Consider the following 22,214-nt stretch of genomic DNA (forward strand, 5'->3'; position numbering starts at 1 on the left):
ATTGTACCCTGAAGGTGGCAACGTAGGTTGATAGAGTGGTCAAGAAGGCATACAGCATGCTTGCCTTCATCGGACGGAGTATTGAGTACAAGAGTTGGCAGATCATGTTACAGTTGTATAGGACTTTGGTTCGGCCACATTTGGAATACTGCGTGCAGTTCTGGTCGCCACATTACCAGAAGGATGTGGATGCCTTGGAGAGGGTGCAGAGGAGGTTCACCAGGATGTTGCCTGGTATGGAGGGTGCTAGCTATGAAGAAAGGTTGAGTAGATTAGGATTGTTTTCGTTGGAAAGACGGAGGTTGAGGGGGGACCAGATTGAGGTCTACAAAATTATGAGAGGTATGGACAGGGTGGACAGCAACAAGCTTTTCCCAAGAGTGGGGGTGTCAGTTACAAGGGGTCGCAATTTCAAGGTGAGAGGAGGAAAGTTTAAGGGAGATGTGCGTGGAAAGTTTTTTACGCAGAGGGTGGTGGGTGCCTGGAACGCTTTACCAGCGGAGGTGGTAGAGGCGGGCACGATAGCATCATTTAAGAAGCATCTAGACAGGTATATGAATGGGCGGGAACAGAGGGAAGTAGACCTTGGAAAATAGGAGACAGGTTTAGATTAAGGATCTGGATCGGCGCAGGCTGGGAGGGCCGAAGGACCTGTTCCTGTGCTGTAATTTTCTTTGTTCTTTGTTCTATATCATAAAAAGAGCCTCAGTATCATATTGGCGACTCTAAAGAGCAACATTATTGGTGACGCTGGTGGGATAGTATTCCATTAAATTGGCAACAAGGGCTCGGTGTAAAATGTTGCTCTGTGACACTTTGTGAAGCATTGGGTTGTTTTATTACGTAAAGGGGATTTGATAAGTCTAGGGCATGGTTACAGGGAATCAATTTGAGGGCTCCTTCCTGAGCCAACTCCAGTCCTTTTAGTATCTTCACTGGCTGAACACAGGACTCCAGGAGGGGATGGAGCAGGGTACCATGGGGCAGAGGTCTGACATTCCCATTGGAAAGCTATGTGCATGATCAGCAAACAAGGCATTGGTGATCAAACGGTTAATGTGCTTCACTTCACCCTGTTAAGTGAGGGTAACTTCACTCTGACTAGCGCATTCTCCAGTGTCATCCTAAAATGTACTAGTCATTAAATCCTTGTGGTATTGCGAGTGGTGGTGGTGGTGGGGAAGGGGGAAGGGTCGGCATGTTGTATAAACTGGGGATTGATTGATGGATCAGTCATTCACTTAGCGACGGGCCCATGACAGGAATGACCACCCGTCACTGTCGAGAAATCAGCTACTTCTGGACAGTCTTCATAAGGAAAGTGAAGGGTTCTTGCTCGAAACTACGGCGGCGACATGTCCCAACAAGGGGCGGGCACTTCATTACGAATTGGTGTTCTCGGATTTACATTTGGAGTAAGCATGAACCAGCAATTTCGTAAACGAAGGAACCAGCAGACGAGCTTTCCCTAATTTGAGCTAGCCGGGGGGGGGGGGGGGGGGGGGGGGTATATGATTTTCCCAGTCCCTGCTCGTGGAGTTGGGGGAGATTCCTGGAATTACACGTGAGAGAGAGCAGTGTCACAGTGGGGACTTCCCCAAATTATATATATACTGCCACCAGTTCAGCAGCACAGCATTGCACCTTCATACATCCAATAGTTCACTTGCTGGAGTGCAGTTTCAGGTAAGACAGACAGCTCATTGTTAACCTGCTACATGTCCTTAATGTTGACTTTGGCAATGTTTCCTTGTCTTCATTTGTTTACAAATTGCAAATATTTGGAAACCACGGCAGAGGTGCTTAAACTCCTAAAACTATGATTATAGTGGAGGGGAGGTGGGGGGCAACGCAAAGAGAGTGGAATTAGTGTGGTTCAGGAACAAAAAACATAATCATTTAGTTTTACGATTTTAACGAAATGTCCATTTAGACGGTCTGTCATGTTGCTGTGGTTGTAGAGTATTTTTTGGTGTTGTTGAGCCTGCGGGGAGGATTGAACTTTGCTGACACCGGGTTATTTACGTGTGTTCCGAGGACGATTTGCAGACAAAGGCAAATGAGCACATTTTCCATTTACTTTACAATATCTAACTGCACGGTTCCTACATGTTTTCTAGTTAGGGGCTTGTGCATATTGACTTTAACTTGTCAGCTTTCTTATTGACAATTTCTGTCTGACTGATTCCTGTGCCTGATAGTATTGTTGCTGGTTTGGAGACAGGCATCAGCTTTGGCAAACCTTAAACAGGATTATTGTCCCTTGTTGGTGTTCATTCAAAGGAACAATGTGCCTTTTTATTCTGCTAGTTGCGATGAAACTGGTAAATTATAGATTTATTTCTTGATGAAATCTAGCGTCATGCCTCATTAGTTTATCTATTGGTTTCGGTATCATTGTTTATCAAGGTGGTGAAGAAAATTTACATTTCTTAACACAAACCTTTATCTTCAATGTAAAACTGAAATACTAAATATGTCAACAAATGGAGACCAGAGTACAGGGGAAGAATTTAACAACTCTGACTCACTTTTCTACTGCATTCAGCAGTTACCAGTAAGCAGCTGCTTTGTGGAAAACATGGTTGTGTTGTGGCTTAAACACAGTTTATGCTGCAGAATCTTATTGCACTGCAGAATGATGTAGATTATATCGACATTCATATTCAAGAATATGAGTTTGTGTAGTTTGAGAGTTGCTGTGACTCTTTTTGCTTTCATGATAATGGTATAACGTCAGTTGATATGGTTTGAGTTGAACTTTAGATATTAAGTCCGTTTGATAGGACAAATGTAGACATATGACATATAAATAGTGCTGCCTGAAAACGTGGGTATTGGTAGACAGCTGGGAGAAGGGAAGGCGATTAAAGCATGGGGTGATAGTTGAATGTTTTTATTAAGTCAAACTCTCCTATTCCAGAATATAATTTTTCCTGTTACAATCATGAGTAAAGTATCCAGTTGACTGTTGATATTAATAGCCATAGAATCAGCCAACAAATTAAGAATGCAGGACAGGCTTAGGAGAGTGTAATGCTTATTCAATAACAAATCATAAGAAAAATAATAACCATTCATCTATAAAATATAATTTAACTGAAAAATCCATGTTCGTGTTTCAGATAACTTCAGAAAGATGAAGATCATATCATTAGTGCTGATACTGGGAGTTCACCTACCATTGATGACAGGTATGATATCAAGATAATAAGGATTTTGCTATTTCATCAATAAATCAGTGTGAAGCACAAATGCATGTTGGAGCCATGAACGAACCATTAGAAGTTGCTAAAGTACCCTGTTGTTGAAGCTGGAATAGATAACTGATTCAGATTTTCCAGCCAGTTGTCACTGAATCATTCCATATAGGTCTCAGAGCCAGCAAAAAATTGGGGACTTCTGAGCCAAGCAGACTAAACAATTGGTTTGATCTGCGTTGAGTGTGGAATTAGCTGAATTTCGGGCAATATATGGCCACTCAGCTGACTTCAGTGCTCTTGGGTTAGTGAAGGGCAAATCGGACAGTGTCCCATCTCCTAAAGACTGTCCAGCAACCCTTGCTGGATGCGCGTGGGTCAGGTGAGCATAGAACTAATGCCCAACCCACAGCCACAGAGGCTACTGACACTCAACTGTCCAGGCTGAGGAAAAAGTCATCTGAGAAAGGGAGGTGAAAATATCATGTGTGCTTGTTTGTGGCTCCGTCCTCCATGCTTAATTACCACATTGGAGTTGGAAGGCACAGAGGGAAATCTACTTCAGGAGCTCTCAGGCTAGCAAGAAATGTGTTTCAAAAGTGTTTTTAGAGATGATATTTAAAATAATTTAAAAGAAAAGATGATATTTAAAACAATTTCAAAGAAATGTTGAAACTGTTAGCAAAACAAAATAAATCTTAAAATTCAGTTTTAAATGCCAAATTATAAACAGGAGCAGATTTGGTATGATTACAACTACTGATGAACCAATGCTGCAGAGGACCTTGATGATTCTAATTACTTGCCGATAATATATGTAATTTAATCTAGATCCCTGTTTTCACATCTTGGGCACCCACATTTCAGTCAGCCATTCTCAGATCAAATATGGGCCATTAGCTTAAGGGGGTGAATTTCCATGGGTTTGCTTCTGACCATCCACCACAAAAATTGGTGTATCCAGTGTTAATGGTGTTTTTCACGGTTTGCCTGCCATGGTGACAGCAGTCAGGAGAACCACTGGAGAAATTCACCCCATAAATTTCTGTATCTGCAACCACCAACTAACACCATGTTCTGTCGTTTCAGCTATTTTCACGGTCACTGCTCCCAGATTGTCCTACACTGCATCCTATGGGAATAACATTACTGTGGAATGCCGATTTCCAGTTGAATCCAACTTCAACTCAAACCAGATAAAGCTGTACTGGCATCACATACTGAGCGATGGAAGTTCTCAATTAGTTTATAAACTGTTTAACGGGAAACCAGCTCTCCAGGACCAGTCTCAGGAGTACAGCGAACGGGTGTTCATGCTGCTCGATGAACTCCGCAGCGGACGCGCAGTGCTGGAAATCAACCGAGTTAGAGTGTCTGATGCAGGGACTTACCGCTGTGTTATTGATCTCAATGGAGTGGATTATAAAGAGACTGCACTGGAAGTCACAGGTGAGCAATGTTTTCTTTTTTGCCAGCGGCCGATTGGTTCGTTCAGATTCAATGTAAATTGTTCTCAGTATCCAGTGTTAGTGGTGTAAATAAGCCAAGGTGTGATGTTGCATCTGTACGTTCCCACACAAGGACAGGATGGATATCCTTCACCTTGGCCAATATGTGTCCCAGCATTCAGCTGTAAAGTGGATGTTCATAGATCATAGACCATAGAATTTACAGTGCAGAAGGGGATCAGTCAGCCCATCGAGTCTGCACTGGTCCTTGGAAAGGACATGCCACAAGCCCATCCCATCCCCGTAACCCAGTACCCCGACCTAACCCTTTTTTAACACTAAGGACAATTTATCATGGCCAATCCGCCTTAACCTGCACAGCTTTGAACTGTGGGAGGAAACCGGAGCACCCAGAGGAGACCCACGCAGACACGGGGAGAACGTGCAGACTCCACACAGACAGTGACCCAAGCCGGGAATCGAACCTGGACCACAGAGCTGGGAAGCAATTGTGCCAACCACTGTGCTACCTTGCTGTTCAGGAATAGGTTTCCAATCCAGGGAGGGTTACTGGATATTAGGATAAAAGTTTAAAGTGAAAAACTAAGAAAATAGCAACAGAGAAGCACATTCTGCACTGTTTTAAATAGCAGCACCTCATAGTCTACATAGTCAAATCTAGCTGCAGTAACTGCAGGGCTTCAGAGGACTTAGAAACACAGCCAGGTTAAATCACACTCTGTGACTTCCTATTTTACAGCTTCCTACGGTGAAATAGAGACCATCAAAACAAAGGAAAAGAAAGAGACAGAGTTGATCTGTCAGTCTATGGGATACCCTTTAGCTGAGGTCGTCTGGTATTATGAAAATGGATCTGACATCAACGAAACAGCAAATACCACCCACTTCACTGGCACCAATGGATTGTACAACATTCGAAGCGTAATTAGAATAAAGGAAGAGACTGATGATAATTATTTGTGTATGTTCTGGATTAAAGAACTTAACATGAATACCTCAGCTATTTTACAAAATAAAGGTAAGTCACTTTTGTTACTTGTTTGTTCAATGGCATTGCAGCAGTATTTAAGGCTTTTGTAAAGCTGGCAATTTCAATGTGTTGTGATAGACATTCAGTGAAATGTACAGCCACACTTTGATCTAAAGAGTTTAGTATTTTACTTTTGCACAGTAAACTTACAAATGCAAGCGTGCGAGGTTCGTTGTTCATACTGTTCATACACTTTGTAGAAATAAAACAATATGTGAGGACAATGAAAATGAAAATTGGATCTGATTAGATGGTAGCTTATTTCTTCCCCTTACCCTTGTCACCTCTTGTTGGAAGAAGCTGACTGCCATTTTGAAAACTCCAGTGCAGTGGTTTGACTGTAAATTAATTTGATCTGTTGTTGACTCCAGCATTGCTGGTCAGTATGAATATGTGCCTCTTTGCTTAAGGCACAAGACTTACACCAGCAATAGAGAAAATATTAGCATGTTAGAAATAGATCTGACAACATTGCCCTGAGGTTGTACAAACAGCAGCTTAGTGGTCCACTCCATAGTTTGCCATATGGGAGAAGAATGCTGGCTGGGACCATAATTCCCAAGCTAGTGAGTTTCTGATCTCAGCAGGCTTGTCAAAAAGGTAGTTTCACGTAGATGTTGAGATTGGACCAACAAATAAAAGAAACAATTACATCAAGACTGGTCACACTACTTTAAATAGACATGTTTCAAACGACTATAACTTGCACCTTCAAGAGACTATAACTTGTCTCTTCGAGTACAACCGTGTGTGTGTGCGTGTATAGCTTTATAATATTGACCTGATGTGTGCACATTTTAATTGTCACTGCTTAACTTTTAGAAATGGAAGAGACAGAAGAAAAAAAAGATGAGTTGCTTTCAACAAATAGGAGTTACCTCATTGCAGCAATCGCTATTCCTGTGACAGTTCTACTTGGAGTCATCATAATCGTTTCCATCTTACTAAAATCGAGCCAGTATCGTCAAGGTAAATCACTGCTGTGCGTGGTGGATGCGTCGCTTTCTAACGTGCAAGTGAATAGTCATGGAGTTGAGAATTATAAACCATGAAAGATGCTCTACTCATATTTTTTAAAGTTTTGTTTATGTGCTAATTTGTCATTCCTGTTTAATTGCTTATGTCAATTGAGATTTAAATATCTTCATTTAAATATTTGTGCCCCTTTGCCTGTCGATCAAATAGAGTAGACAAGAAAGGGCAAAAATACAAATGTTTAATTTCATTTGTTGCTGCTGAGTGAAATGTTTCACTCCCCTTTTGGGAAGCAAATCCCTTTAAGAGGAATTTAAATTGGTAAAATCAGCAAACCTGTGACACTAACTTTATGGCAGCTGATTGGAAAACACATACTCTTCCAACAAGATAAAATGTTTTCACCTTATTTTTGTTTCAGTATAGAAAAGTGAGTGTCTAGCATTACTACTTCCTAAACAAAGATCCCAGATCGCTGCTCTGTGCTAGCTTGATAGATCTCAGTTCAGTCAAGGCCAAGCTTGGCTAATTTTCATTGCCCTCACTGCCTTCTTGATCAAGGCGTGAGGGACAAAGTGGGGAAGCCAGTCAGGATCCCTGCTCCTTATTGCTTTCCAGCGATCCTCTTCAGGAAAATGCTCTTGTGGCAATATTGGGCAAGGTCAGGGTTATGCTTTCCTGCAAAGCCTTGCACAGTTAAATAGCCAGTTGAAATGTTGTCTGTGTGGTATTGAAAATGGCTACTGGAGGATTGGTGGCACCAGTGGTTTCAGACCCTGCTAGAAATCAGCATAATGGGGGAGTGAAAGAAATATCCTTAACATTTTGTTAGTTAGTCCCTGTTCAGGTACCATGGTGGTAAAATATATCTTCACTGAAGGTGCAAGATTGGTGCTAACAGCCCAGCTGGTTCATATACATCCATCATTGACTTCTCAATAGGAAGTAACATTGGACAGAGACTGTAGCAGGCAGCCAATCAGTAAATACCTATTTGTCGCCTCTGTGAAAATTGGATTTTACTCCCCTCTGCCGCTGCTAATCACTCCCTCCATGTGAATGAGGTTCATTTCATGACTTTATAAAAACCATTGTGTTTCTGCCTTTGCAGTTGTCATGGATCCCATGATTGCACCCGCAGAGATGGAATGTGAACCCCCTTAAACATTCACAATCTGGGACTAAAATAGGCAGAAAAAGTTTTAGAATGGCAGCCTGTTAAGGTAGGTGAGCTATTATTCTACTCTGAGGGTTGAATAACCTGGTAGAAAAATCACAGCCAAGTGGCTTTCCTATCTCTCAAAAGACAGTAAAGATAAAGCTGAGAGATTTGGATGTGCACTTGGTAGGGTTGCACAGTGGCACAATGGTTAGCACTGCTGCCTCACGGCGCTGAGGACCCGGGTTCGATCCCAGCCTCGGGTCACTGTCCGTGTATAGTTTTCACATTCTCCCTGTTTCTGCGTGGACCTCACCCCCACAAACCCAAAGATGTGCAGGTGGATTGGCCATGCTAAATTTCCCTTTTAATTGGGGAAATAAGAAAGAATTGGGTACTCTAAATTTATGTTTAAAAATAATTATTATCCTTGATATTCATTTATTACATATTAAAGGGCTGCAATCTAATTAAACACTGATAAAATATAGGCTAGAAATGTCCTAAACATAATGCAACAGATAATAATAATAACAATAAAGTGAGCCATTGAATAAGAGAATAAGACAGCTGAGGTAACTTTAAAAATATCTTGATTACTTGCAGTCCCCAGGATATTGGAATATTGGAATAAGGAACAATTTCAATGTAAATATTGATGTAAAGTCTTCCTTTAGTTTACATATCCCCTTGTCTGACTGATGTGTGGCTTGTATGATAGGCAAGTGTGAGTTAAATACCTGTACTTACCATGTGATTGATTTCCTCTTGTTATTAGGCAAGATAAAAGTTTGTGAAACCAGCTTGCTAATATGAAGCCTTCACTGTCGGAATTGGAAAGAATGCTTTCAATCCCCCAACCTGGAATCTGAGAATTGCGTATACTTCTACAAACTAGCTGACTGTCCAATGCCGTGCAAACTTTCGCTGATCAACAGTGAATGTGACTTTAAAGATGAGCCAACAGTCACTTAATTCTGCAGCATCCGTTAAGCACATTGTCCGAGCCCGACTTCAGTCACAATTTTGTGAAAATACTCGGTTTTATTTGAGTCCGGCGGTATGGTGACAGAATTGGTTGTACAATTCACGGTAAACCTTAACCTGGAATCGAATCCGTATACTCAGTATTAAGCTTGCGTGGAATAATTCCAGAAGCTCGACAAGCCTGTCTGCTGCTTCTTTTTAACCGAGGAACCACAGCTTTGCCTGCCAGTAGGTGACAAGGGGAAACCTCTGCAACATTCCCAAATTCAACTTGGAATTCTGGACGCAAGACTTTTTTACAAGGTGGGAGAAATATCCCCATTAGAAAAATGTCACAGATCTAAACAGCTAAAGATTACTGTCAACTGGGAAAGTTTATAGGCCTTTACGGAAGGGGAATTTCTTGTTCTGTCATGGTTGAAGCCACAGTTTCAGCATGTTTCCTGTAAATTGTGATGCAGTTCAGAAGCAAAGGAGCATCTCTGCCATGTGGCAGTATTAATGGCATTTTAGAATTGAGGATTTTAAAAAACGCACATTGTTTAACCACACTAGGGAGAAGAAATGGAGCAGAAGAAACTTGTTCTGAATTTTTGGATTTAGCACTCCATCTTCTTAACCTCTGAAGCTGGGATATAGATTTGAACGCGCCTCTTGTATCTACCTCCACATTTTGGACACCCTTTTTTCTCCCTTCCAAGGTTTTGTGTGACCATTCTCAGCCATGAAACTTTGAGATCTCCAACACTCGGTTCTCAATCAGCGCCACGCGGAAATACACGCGTGCTTTGGGGAACAAGTCCTTTCTGGGATTGTCGAAAATATTTATCCCGCTCAATTCCAAAGCTTGAAGATTGTTCACAACCACTCACTCAATGAGGGGAGAAACTTCGACGAAAGGCACATTGCAAAAGTTTAAGACAAGAGAATACTTCTGCTTTGAGGTCGTTGTTTGAATCATTAATAACGTCACATTCAAAATGGCAAGCCGCAGTTTGATGGTTCTGCCAGAAGCAGAGTAAAGCGTAATGTTTAGAAGGAGCAGCAAAAGGAAATGGCCCAGTTCCATGCTCTGGAATATCTATATGGATATTGTTTGATAGTTTAACTTGTGCAGTCGTATGTCAACGCATTTGTTTTGACTTTATCAAGTCAAGAAATTGCTGTTCTGCCTCAACTGTGTTCAGAGTGTTTTCTTTTTTGTCTCCGCTACTTGAAGAGATGGATTAAACTTTTGTCCAGTGTTCTTAGATGATTTAATAATTGTTTACAGTGAAACAACACAATGATTGGTTTGGGTTTTCTGCTTTGAAAAATTTAAACGACTCGTTTTACCTGGTAAACCTGAAGATTTCATTAATAAGCTAAATGTGATTTAAATTATTTGCAACTGTGAATTTTCATCAATGTAAACTTTGTTTGGTTTAAATAGATTGTATTTATATAGCTCTGAGACTATTTTTGTATGGTTACGTATGTATTATTTTAAGAATAAAAGTGTTTGGAAAATCTTTTTTATCAGTGTGTTTACCTAAAAATGTGGTGTCAACCTGGTGAAGCTAAAACACAGGATTACTTGCATGCCAAACTGCATAAGCAGCAAGTAATAGACAGAGCTAAGGCATTCTACAACCAACGGATCAGAACTAAGCTCTGCAGTCCTGCCGCATCCAACCATGAATTGCGGTGGACAACTAGGAGGAGGTTCCACAAAAATCCCCATCCTCAATAATGGGAGAGCCCCGCACATCAGTGCAAAAGATAAGGCTGAATCATTTACAGCAATCTTCAGCCAGAAGTTCCAAGTGGATGATCCAACTCTGCCAGCTCCAGTAATCCCCAGCATTATAGATGCCAGTCTTCAACCAATTTGATTAACTCCACTTGATATTAAGAAATGGTACCAATTCTATCAAGTACCAATAGATTAGCAACAACCTGCTCACCGACATTCAGTTTGGCTTCCACAAAGGTCACTTAGTTCCTGACCTCACAACAACCTTGATCCAAACATAGACTAAAGAGCTGAACTCCAGAGGTGAGGTGAGAGTGACTGTCCTTGACATCAAGGGTGCATTTGACCGAGTGTGGCATCAAGGAGCCCTAGAAATCCTAGGACCCCTGATATCAATGGGAATCAGGGGAAAACCTCTCCACTGGTTGGAGCCGTATCCAGCACAAAGGAAGATGGTTGTGGTTCTGGGAGGTCAGTCATCTCAACTTCAGAACGTCACTGCAGGAGCTCCTCAGGATAGTGACCTCGGCCCTACCATCTTCTGTTGCTTCATCAATTACCTTATTTCAATCATAAGGTCAGAATTGGAGATGTTCACTGATGATTGCACAATGTCCAGCACCATTCAAGGTTATTCAGGTACTGAGGCAGTCCATGTCCAAATGGAGCAAGACCTGGACAATATCCAGGCTTGGGCTGACAAGTAAAATTCGTGCCACATAAGTACCGAGCAATAACCATCTCCAACAAGAGAGAATCTAACCATTGCCCCTTGACATTCAATGGCATAACCATCACTGCATCCCCCCACTAGCAACAATCTGGGAGTTACCATTGACCAAAAACTGAACTGGATTTGCCATATAAATACTGTGGCTACAAGAGCAAGTCAGAGGTGAGGAATCCTGTGGTGATTAACGCACCTCCTGGCTCCCCAAAGTCTGTCCACTGTCTACACAACACAAGTCAGGAGTGTAATGGAATACTCCCTACTTGCCTGGATGAGTGCACCTCCAAAAACACTCAAGAAGTTCTATACCATCCAGGACAAAACAGTCATTTGGTTGGCACCCCTTCCACAAACATTTACTTTCCCTCCACCACCGAGACACAGAGGCAGCCGTGTGTACCATCTCTAAGATGCACTGTAGGAACTCACCAAAGCTCATCATACAGCACCTTTCAAACCCACAACCACTACCATCTAGAAGGATAAAGACAGCAGGTACATTGGAACACCATCACCTGGAAAATCACCTCCAACCACTCGTCATTCTGCTGTTCCTTCACAGTCGCTGGGTCAAAATCCCGGAACTCCCTCCATCACAGCACTGTGGGTGTACCTAACCACGGGGGCACAATGGTTCAAGAATGCAGATTCACCACCACCTAAAAAGCAATTAGATACGGGCACAAATGCTTCATTTGAATGTCCACTTCCCTTGAATGAATGAAGAAATACAGATATAAATCTAAACCCTATTAGATAGCATGTCAATGCTGATGTTGAAGGGTATTACAAACACCATGACGGGTGTATTTGTCAGCAGCACCCCAAAACTGCAGGGGGCAGGATTTGTCAGATGCCAGGGCCTGCATTATCGATGGGGAGGAGCTCCCGCCTTGAAGAGCTGCCAGCTGCTTGGATTGGCCAGGAGCTCACTGTATTCTCAGCAGCATCAGTTTCAAGTGGTCGGCACTGCTAGGCAACAGGCAATCACTGAAGGGTAGGAGCTTTTGGTGGTCAGACTTGGCCTATCAGCCAGCAAGGGTGGGGGGGTGCTGAGAGACCGCGGGAAGAGGGTTAAAGTGGGCTGGGAAGCTGGGTTTTAGAGACTACGCGCAAAAGGTTAAAGGGGCAATGTGACCTTGTGGAGGGTGACTCTGTTGAGTACAGGGCACCCCCAAAGGAGGTTCTTCACCCACTCTTGACCGCGCCCGCACGCATACCAGCTTGCCCCAGGGGGGAAGGCTGCCAGGCACTTCCCTGGCATGCTCCTTCCCCATGGGTAAAACAGCGGCGAGGGTGTGATGAGGCACTGAAGCGGCCATTAATTGGCAACTTTAAGGCCCCAATAGGCTTAAGCGTGGGCTTGACACATCCACCGCCTCTCCCTGAACCCCTCCATACCATACAATGCAAGACAGGTTGGTACAGATGGATAGGCAGCAAGCAGTACAGGGGCTGCATTTCAAAAGCCCTCATCCCACCCATTAAACCCACCAGTGGGCAACTGAAATCAGTGTGACCTGAGCGCTGTGTAATTTTCTACAATGCCTGGCCATGGCACAGCACGAATCTCCAGGTTTTTCCTGAAGTTGCTCTGAAGGCGTAAGTGGAAGAGCACAAACGGAGGCGGCTATGTCCCGTATCCTCAGCGAACCTTTCGGACAAATGCTCAGAAGGCAGTGGCAAAATTTAGTGGAGAAAATCAAAGCCAGGAGTTTAGCTCCAAGAACATGTCTGCAGCGCAGGAGGAAGTTTAATGACATTACATGAGTGGTCAAGGTCTATGAATGACCATATCCTATCAACTGAAGCTCTAGACATAGCCACTACTTAGAACACCATCGTTCACCTGACAATAATCTCTGCTAATCAAGACTTCTGCCCATAGCATCATCCTGCCCTCACACCTTTAGCATCATTGCAAACCTCGAACCCACATAGTTTTCACACATTGCTAGCTATTTAACCATGGCATATTGCACCTGTCATGCATTGGGCTGTGTGTGTGTACGTTTGTGTGTGCGTGTTCTACCTGCGTAGTGAGAAATTCAATTTAAAATAATGCAATAGCAAAGCCTTTTTACTTAAAAAGGAAACATGTTGGTTTATTCCACTGCTCTGGAAATTATGTTACGAACCCATACACACACAAAGATCACATACAAATGAAGGTAAAACGATAGCTATAAATGTGAATCAATTTTAGTCCATATTTGCTGCAGACTTCATATGTTTTGAAGTGGAGATGTTGCATTTCCTGAAGTGAAGGTCCTGAGGTAGGAGAGTTGTCTCTTCAGCTGTGATGGCTTCCACTGCCAAATTGCCAGATGGTGCCTTAAGAGGTTCTACCAGTCAGTGGAATCAGGTTTGCAAGAAGAAGAGGATTCCTTCAGAAACAGCACTTTTATTTGCCTAATTACTTCACAAAAAGCTGTTTTTAGATGTCTCACCCTGGGCTGAATACACCCTCTCCAGCCTCCCAGGAGACCACCTCTGAGGAGAGCTCCGAGGATGCCACCATAATAGTCCCGTCACAGCTGTCATCCCCACCCCCCACCAGTGTAGATATGCACACCCCGGTGTGAAATGTTAGTGGTCAGGATTCGATGGCACAATCTAGTGAGCTACACACTGCTGATGATGCACATCAGGTGGAGACAGGAACCCCCAGGTGGTCGGTGGACTGCTGGAGCCCAGGACCCATGAGTGAAGGTGTCCAAGGCTACGTGCAGTCGGTGACGGCTATGGCCAAGGGTCTTGACAGAATGGCTGCCTCACTTGGGAATGTCACTCAATACCAGGCTGACCTTGATGAGGTTCTGAGGGACATGTCCCGCTCTCAGATGGGAATGGCCCAGGCGCTGCAGAGCTTGGCCCAGTCACTGAGGAGCATCGCCGAGGGCATCGACACGATGGTGAGGACCAGGGGGAACCATCAGGGCTGGCAGAGCCAGATGATGGGCGGCATGGTAGCACAGTGGTTTGCACTGTTGCTTCACAGCGCCAGTGTCCCAGGTTCGATTCCCACTTCGGTCACTGTGCGGAGTCTGCACATTCTCCCCATGTCTGCGTGAGTTTTCTCCCACAAGTCCCAAAAGATGTGCTGTTAGGTAATTTGGACATTCTGAATTCTCCCTCTGTGTACCCGAACAGGCGCCAGAATGTGGCGACTCGGGGTTTTTCACAGTAACTTCATTGCAGTGTTAATGTAAGCCTACTTGTGACAATAAAGTTTATTATTATGATGCTGGGGCTAGAACCAGCTGCCCTTCTGTCCCAAGGTAAATCCCAGGGCCCTATGGGCACCAACCGGGAGGAGGGACGCTGAGTGCCAACCCAGAGCCGTCCCATGGAGTGGCAACGATGGACATCAGCTCCCCCGAGTTCCACCCTCTTATGAGGCCATGTTTCACAATCAGCACACGGGACAAGGTGACATGGCTGTCCATGTACTGCCGACAGTGCACTGGGGCCCTGTGGCCCAGAGCCCCCAGAGGACACCCCCAGGGGCAATGTAGGCAGCTGACTGCCTCCAACTCTGATGTGCATCCTGGGGACACACCTAGATGTAGTGGTAGAGTTTGGAAGGCGAAGCACATCGAGGATCATTGTTGAGGGCACCAGGGGAGGGGGGGATTGGGGATGGTAGGTAAGTGATGAGGAGGGGTGGGGAGGGCGGGGTAGGGGTGGCGGTTGGGAGGGTGGGGGCAGCACCATCAGGAGAGTGGGGAATTGAATGACACATCAAACACCCTCGTGCACAAGCATTATGACGCCTCTGTCACTTTCTTCCACAATCCGGGCCGACCTCCGAACCCTTGGCCCATCTCTCCATGCATCTCGCTGTCCCTTAGCACACCGTGTGCAAGTGATAAGTGTGAGCGAGCACTCGGCAGACAGGCAGGGGTCAGACAATGACATGGATTGAGGAGCTCTGGCACTCAACTCTCTGAGGGCGATCATCACCCCCTTGCCCTCGACAGTGACCCGCTGACGGTGTTGACTCAGTCCCAGCACCCTGGAGTGATGTGACATATACGCTGGGATGGTGGGGAATCGGAGTGGGGGTGACGGACCAGGCCATGTCCTAAGTGAATTGGGCGAGTATAAGGGTCTCTCTGGCCCTGCCGGACCCTGTCCTCCAGCCCCAGCTGGTCCGGTGCCACCTCATCATCCTTGCCCTCCTCCTCGGAGGTGGCCACATGTTCCTCATCACCAACCTCCAGTTCATTGTCCCGCTGCTGTGCCAGGTTGTGGAGGGCACAGCAGACCACAAAGTAGGCGACCCTCCGTGAGATGTACTGTAGGGCACCACCGGAGCAGTCGAGGCATCGGAAACGCACCCTGCGGAGTCCGATGCACTGCTCAATCACAGCCCAGGTGGCCACGTGTGCCTCGTTGTCTCCGCTTTGGTCTCCGGCCTCCGTACAGGTGTCATTAGCCAGGTCCTCAGCGGGTACCCCTTATCCCCCAAAAGCCAGCCGCCCATCCTGGGGTTTTCCTCAAAGAGGCCGGGATGACTGACTGTCCCAGGATATAGCTGTCGTGCACACTCCCCGGGAAGCGTGCACACACGTGCATGATCCTCATCTGGTGCTTGCACACAAGGTGTATATTGAAGGAAAGTTCACGATTCCTGCTTCAGCGTCAACTCTCAGAAACGGAGAATCCCACCCAGGAGATATCAAGTCAGGTTCCATCCTGGTATCTGACTTAGCCGGTGGTAACATCAGCTGGGATCAAAACAGAATACTGCTAGGAGGCTGGTTATCATGAGATTCTCGAATGTTGTAGAAATAATTCTATAACTTTTCAGAGGCAGATCATGTGGCATAAAAGGCAGATGGGAGAGAACTCTGACAAAATCGTACCAAGGCTTAATATCAACATGTCTTCCATGATTAAATCTGTACCAATTAATAATTAATTCTTGGATGTATGTTTTAAATTTCCGAACCATTGAAATCTGTTTTAAATGACATCTCCTGTCCACTGTTCAATCTGTCGCCTGCAGGGCAAAACAACGTATTCAGCATTGGTAATTCCCATATTTCAGGGCAAATAATTAGGAAGTAAAATTCATCATCAGTGCTTCATCTCAGTAAATAATCAATTTTATTTTATACCCCTTCTTCCCTTTTGGGAGATTTCACAGAAAGGGGAAGTGATTAGCTGGTAGTTTACTTCCTTCCATTTCCTCTGGGCCACGTGTTGCAAGTTTGTTTATTTTGTCCCGTTTCCCATCAATGTTATAACTCATGGGTTTTTGTACGATTTCCCATTCTGCAGATTTCCCATCGATGTTGCAGCTCTCCAACCCAACTGCATCTCTCTGCCACACTCAGTCAAAAAGGATTTCTAAGAAGATTTTTCTGATTCAATTCACCGGTGAGTCACAAAACTAGGGGTCAGAAAGAGAACTCGGGTCTTCATTATTAACTGCTTTCCTAAGCAGTCGGGAAAATCCTCCCACTGCGTTTCAGAACCTGCTTCAAAACTCACTGGGTTTCCCAAGATTCAGGAATCCTGGCAGCAAAGGGGCAGGTGGTAGCATAGTGGTATTGTCGCTGGATTAGTAATTCAGAGAGCCAGGGTAATGCTCTGGTGACCCGGGTTTGAATCCCACCATGGCAGATGGTGAAATTTGAATTCAATAAAAATCGGGAATTAAAGGTGTGAATGGGGACGGTGAAACCATCACCAATTGTCGCAAAAAAAAAACATCTGGTTTCATTATTGTCGATTAGGGAAGGAAATCTGTCATCCTTACCCTGGTCTGGCCTACGTGTGACTCCAGACCCACAGCAATGGAGTTGACTCTTAATTGCCCTCAGGGCTGGACAGTAAATGCTGCCCCTGCCAGTGGCGCCAACCTCCCGTTGTTAAAATAAAACAAAAAGATGAGGTGCAAGCTTCTAGCTCAAGAAGATTCATGGCCTTTTAAAACACTGTGCGAGCCAGGAGGAGCGGAGATGCTACAGCACCTACAACCTCTTCCGTCCCACCTCTCAAGGAAGCTTTTAGCTGGTCACTGCCTCTACCTCCTTCCCAGGACACTGAATGTCCACCCCTCCCAGATCCAGCCCCAATGTCTGAACCTCCCACCACTTGTCCAATGCTTCCCTCTGAGTCATTGATCCTCTCCTTCCCCCCACCACCTCCATCATGCCTTATCTTCCCACCGCTACGATGCCTGACCTTTTGCTCCACACAAACCCCACTCTCCCCCTCCCCAACACCATGATGTGCTTTCTTTCATGTTTACTGCAATCTGGGTACAGCTGAACCATCACAATGAATCGCTCAATGTTGCAATGCAGTAAATTTATTGCAAGAACCAGGCAGGTGGTTCTGCAGCTGCAATGGACTCTACTCATCCTATTTTGCACTGCTAGTGAAACAGAAATGAAACTTATATGCCGGGTTAATAATTCAGTACAAAACCAAGCTGAAAACAGGAGTGCAGGAGAGAACTGAAAGAGGAAATAAGAAGTGATGTGGGGAAATAAAGGGATAAAACAATTAATGTGAGTTGTATTTATGAAAGCTGTCTCTCTTGCTGTACATGTCCAGTTGAGATAAACTAACAGAAAGCACTTAACTCTGTTTGATGTAGTCCATGAGCAGACAATCATAACTTGATGTTTATAAGCATTGTAGTTAGTTTCACAGCTGACTACTTCAACGTTACTCAAGCGTCAAGAGAGATGATTGAAACAATGCAGACAGCTGGGGGGGTGTTGAAGGTGTCAATCACAGCCTATTAAAATCAATATCACAGAGAACTGAATGAAAGGCTTGTAGATCAAAGATCTGGAGGAGGTTTAAACCTAGCTGACTGGTTTTCTCTTTCCAAGAATTGGCAGGTGCTGCTTCCTCAGCCTGAGCCAGCGGGTGTATTGCAGTTTTAAAGCGGTGATATTTTTCACTGCCTCTGTCTGGACTGCTCTCCAGCTTGATTAAGAAAACGGTCTGCACTTTCCCATTAACTTCTAGACTAAACATGCCTGACAAGCTGCAATTGTATTGTGTATATAAGTATGCTATTGAACTGCTGAGAGATTCAGCAGCCCTGAATCTTTCCTTTGGACGCTCGTAACAAAAAAATCTTTCTCTGACCAATTCCGGAAACCCAGCAGCATTTGTCCCACAACAAGAGGGCAAAGGAAGTGGCCATGAATACATTAGCAGCCAATATAAAACTGAATCCAAACATTTATATAGTGAAATAGCAGACAATGCGAGGGTAAGCTGATTAGGGGTCATAAAGGAAATATTTTTGTTGAAGCAGACGGGATATGGCTGAGGCACTAAATTAATACTTTGCATTGAGCTTTACTAAAGAAGAGTACATTAACAATTTCACAGTAAATGAGGTACTAAACAAACTGGGTAGGATAAAAGAAGATAAAAAGGAGATACTTAAAAGATACGCAGTCCAGGTGGGATGCAGCATTGGTTGCTGAGCAAAGGAGGATTGGAAATTGTGAAGATTCTAGCTGCAATCTCCAATATGTTTTTAGTTGTGAGACTGATGACGGAGGAATTACAAACGTTGCACCCTATTCAAAAAAGGCGGAGGGATAAACCCAGAAATTTCAACCAGCCTAAAGATAATCGTAAGGAAACTTTTAACATTAATCCAGGACTAAGTTAGGCTCTTCTAAACCTGCTGTATTACTATTGGGCAACAAATGTGGAGACGGTGAGATGCTGGTAGGGGGGAGAGGGGGTTGGAGTGGGTGAAGGCGGAGGTGGCCTCCTGTGTGGGGGGGGGGGGGTGGGGGGGTGCTTAAGGGCCCTGATGATGGACCCCCTCCCGTTCTCCCTGGATAGGTATACCAGCAGTCCCGTCATATCATCCCTCAAGATATGGAACCTGTTGAGGCAGCACTTTGGGATAGAGGGTATGTCTGTATTGGCTGCAATATGTGGGAATCATACGTTCATACCAGCAGACCCGAAGTACAGGAGCTGGCATAAGGAAGGGGCAGAAAAGGTAAAAAACATGTTCATAGTGGGGAGTTACAGGGGAAGTTCTAGCTGCTGAGTGAATTCAGATACATGCAGGCTCGGGATTTCATAAGTAAGCAGCTTCCTTCACTTCCTCAGCTACCAAAGCATACATTATTGAATAAATTGCTAACTCAGGATGAGATGGGGGAAGGGGGGATTGCGGATATTTACAGACGGTTACTGGAAACGGAAAAGGCACCAGTGGAAGAGTTAAGTTGGAAATGGAGGAGGAATTGGGTAAGAGCTCGGGGGCAGGTGGCTGGGGTGAAATTATACATTGGATAAATTCGGCATCGCCCTGTGGCAGGGTGAGCCTTACACAGTTTATAGTGATGCTTAAGGCCCACATGACTCGGGCTCGAATGAGCAGGTTCTTCCCTGAGATTGGGGAGGAATGCGGGAGGTGCATGCAGAAGGCAGCCTGCGAATCATGTTCCTATGTTTTGGGCATGCCCGAAGTTTTGGGGGGGGATTCTGGGCCTCCGTTTTCGAGACCCTATCAGAGATTGTAGGGGTGAAGATGATGCCGTGTCCTTTGGTGACGATTTTCAGTGTTTCGGTGTTGCTCGAGGGGAAGGGGGCTGATGTCGCGGCCTTCGCCGCTCTGCCTGCCCGGCGCCGAACATTACTGGGTTGGAGGTCGGCTGGTCATCGAAGGTATCGGCGTGGTTGGGGGAAATGGCAGAATTTCTACAATTGGAGATTAAGTCCTCTCTCAGAGGGCCAGAGGAAGGGTTCGATGTTAGATGGAGGTTTTTTCATGTCTCTATTTAAGAAGCTATTTTTTGTCAGCGGGTGGGGGGGGGGGGGGGGGGGGGGGGGGGTTTGTTGGGAAGGCGATGTTCGGGTAGATTGGGGGAGAAAAAGGGGAAATGAAGAATTTTGTTTGAAACTTGGTGATATTTGTTTGTTGATTATTTGTATTATTTATTGTGTTTGCAGTATAATGGGCGGGATTCTCCATCGCTGATGCCGAAATTAGGAACGGCGATCAGGCGGAGAATGGTTCCTCACGCCGAAATTGCAGCAGCCGCCGGTTTGACGCAGGGTCGCGATGTTCCGCCCCCTCCAAATCGCGCACTGGGGCACGCGCCACGTGCAGTCGCAATCCCGTTGGAATGTCATTAGTGGGCCCACCTCTTCCAATGGGCCGCGTTCCTGATGGCGCAGGCCACATGTGATCTCATCGGTCGTGAGCCTGGCGTGGCAACTGTTGAGAGAGAGGGCTTGTGGTCAGTGTCCAGCACTGCCACTCTTGGCCGATATCTGTGCTGCTATTCAGGGGGCTTCTGACGGGACTGGGGGGAATGGTGGGGGGTGGTCAGTAGGTGGGCTGTGGGGTAGGGGGTTGCAGGTACACGGTCCAGCTGGCACCATCTTTTCCGGCGTGATCGGTGCGTGTGTGGGGTGTAGGCACACGCGCAGCTGCAGCTTGTCAGCCCTGCGCATGTGCAGCACAGACCCAGCAATCCTCCAACCATTTTCCGCGCACTCTGCGGGTGTTTCACATGGCGCCGTGCTAGCCCCTTACCGGTAGTTTAATCGGTGCAGGTTCCACGCTGATTTTCCCGTTGTGAAACACCACGGGCAGAATGAGTGATTGTTATATATATTGTAAAATGGTAAACGTCCTGAATAAAAATATTTTAAAAAGAACAGCAAAGAACAGCTCGAGGACAAAGAGGGGCTCCTCCAGCTCAGAGGTGTCCTCTGAGCATTGTTAACAAATTTGAGTGACACATTTAAGATCAAGATCTGTTTCTGCCATGTTTCTATTTTTGGAACCATTATTCATTGCATTTCTAGTAAATATATTGCTTTCAAATAACTGGTGAATGACTGACTTAATTTCCTCTGAGGGAAGGTTTGGAAACTTCTAACCTTACTCAGCCATTACTGTACAAGTAAAACATTGAAGCCCACTCACTGGCAGGAGTATGTAGCCACACAGATGCTAACATGACTATCTTCTCACAACCTTTTGAAAACAACCTGACAAATGATTCTCGCAACTCCCACCAGCATTTAACCGGAGTACCAGTTCTCACCTCCACTTGGTATACCCCCTCCCACCCAATTCCCTAACTCTCATTATTTAAAACCATGATCTCACTGTGAAAAACATCAAGCACGAATGTTGCTTGATACAATTTAAACACCCTGATAATATTGGCATGCCACTGAAGGGTGAAGCTTAACGGGCACATGAGGCAAAATGGGAGAGAAAGCTCAGTCAGATAATTAGGGGCTGGAATCTCCGTTTTGGGGCTTATGTCCGGAGGATCCATGGCGTGTTGTGTGGGAACAATCGGCGCAGCCCCAGCACCGATCCTCCGACCGGTGAGGGGCTAGCAGCTGCGCCACGTAAAATGCACGGCCTTCCCGATATAAACGCCTGGAGGATTGCCGGGGCCGTGGTCTCGGATGCGCACGGCGATGACCTGCAGCGGTCCCGCTGTAAAACATGGCGCTGGCTTTGAGCGGACGCGACCTGCCAGAGCGTGTCCCCCTGGACACCCCCTCATCACTCTCGGGCCACCCCCCACCAGTCCCCTCAGCCCTTGCCAAAGACCCCCTGCCAGCACGTCCCACCCGACTGTTGACGACGCTGGACACAGTCCGCAGTCGCCACGCCGGGTTCCCGACCACTGGTACCACGAGTCAACCGCGCGACCGGAGCATTGGGGGAGAGCCTTCAGGTAACGTCCTGAGGCCGTCCCAACAGCATGCGGCATGTTCCTCAATGACACCATTATGTAGCTTGTGGAGCAATGCTCATTGGTTTCAAAATGGGAAGCCACTGGGTCCAGACGCCGCTAATTCACTTTAAGCGTGTAAATGCAGCAATCTTGGCAATCACAGTGAATTTAACGGCATTTTCCAGTTCTGGCAACGCTAGCGGTGGAGCAGCAG

At 45.5% G+C, this 22,214-nt stretch overlaps 1 protein-coding gene across 3 annotated transcripts; it reads left to right on the forward strand.

The window, feature by feature from the left end:
• The first annotated feature begins 1,499 nt into the window (after window positions 1–1,499).
• Window positions 1,500–10,331, forward strand: LOC119970148 (programmed cell death 1 ligand 2-like). 3 transcript variants are annotated; one of them, XM_038804243.1, is made up of 7 exons: window positions 1,500–1,686; window positions 3,126–3,194; window positions 4,290–4,649; window positions 5,409–5,687; window positions 6,522–6,668; window positions 7,786–7,897; window positions 8,612–10,331. In XM_038804243.1, the coding sequence occupies exons 2-6, from the start codon at window positions 3,140–3,142 to the stop codon at window positions 7,836–7,838; spliced, it is 894 nt and encodes a 297-aa protein (XP_038660171.1). In that variant the 5' UTR covers window positions 1,500–1,686; window positions 3,126–3,139; the 3' UTR covers window positions 7,839–7,897; window positions 8,612–10,331. The 3 variants fall into 3 exon arrangements, with proteins under 3 accessions (XP_038660171.1, XP_038660173.1, XP_038660172.1); XM_038804244.1 differs by lacking the exon at window positions 1,500–1,686 and adding an exon at window positions 2,710–2,728; XM_038804245.1 differs by lacking the exon at window positions 7,786–7,897.
• Window positions 10,332–22,214: the final 11,883 nt, after the last annotated feature.

This window comes from Scyliorhinus canicula, chromosome 8 (assembly GCF_902713615.1).
Source record: "Scyliorhinus canicula chromosome 8, sScyCan1.1, whole genome shotgun sequence".
NCBI classification, from domain to species: Eukaryota; Metazoa; Chordata; class Chondrichthyes; order Carcharhiniformes; family Scyliorhinidae; genus Scyliorhinus; species Scyliorhinus canicula.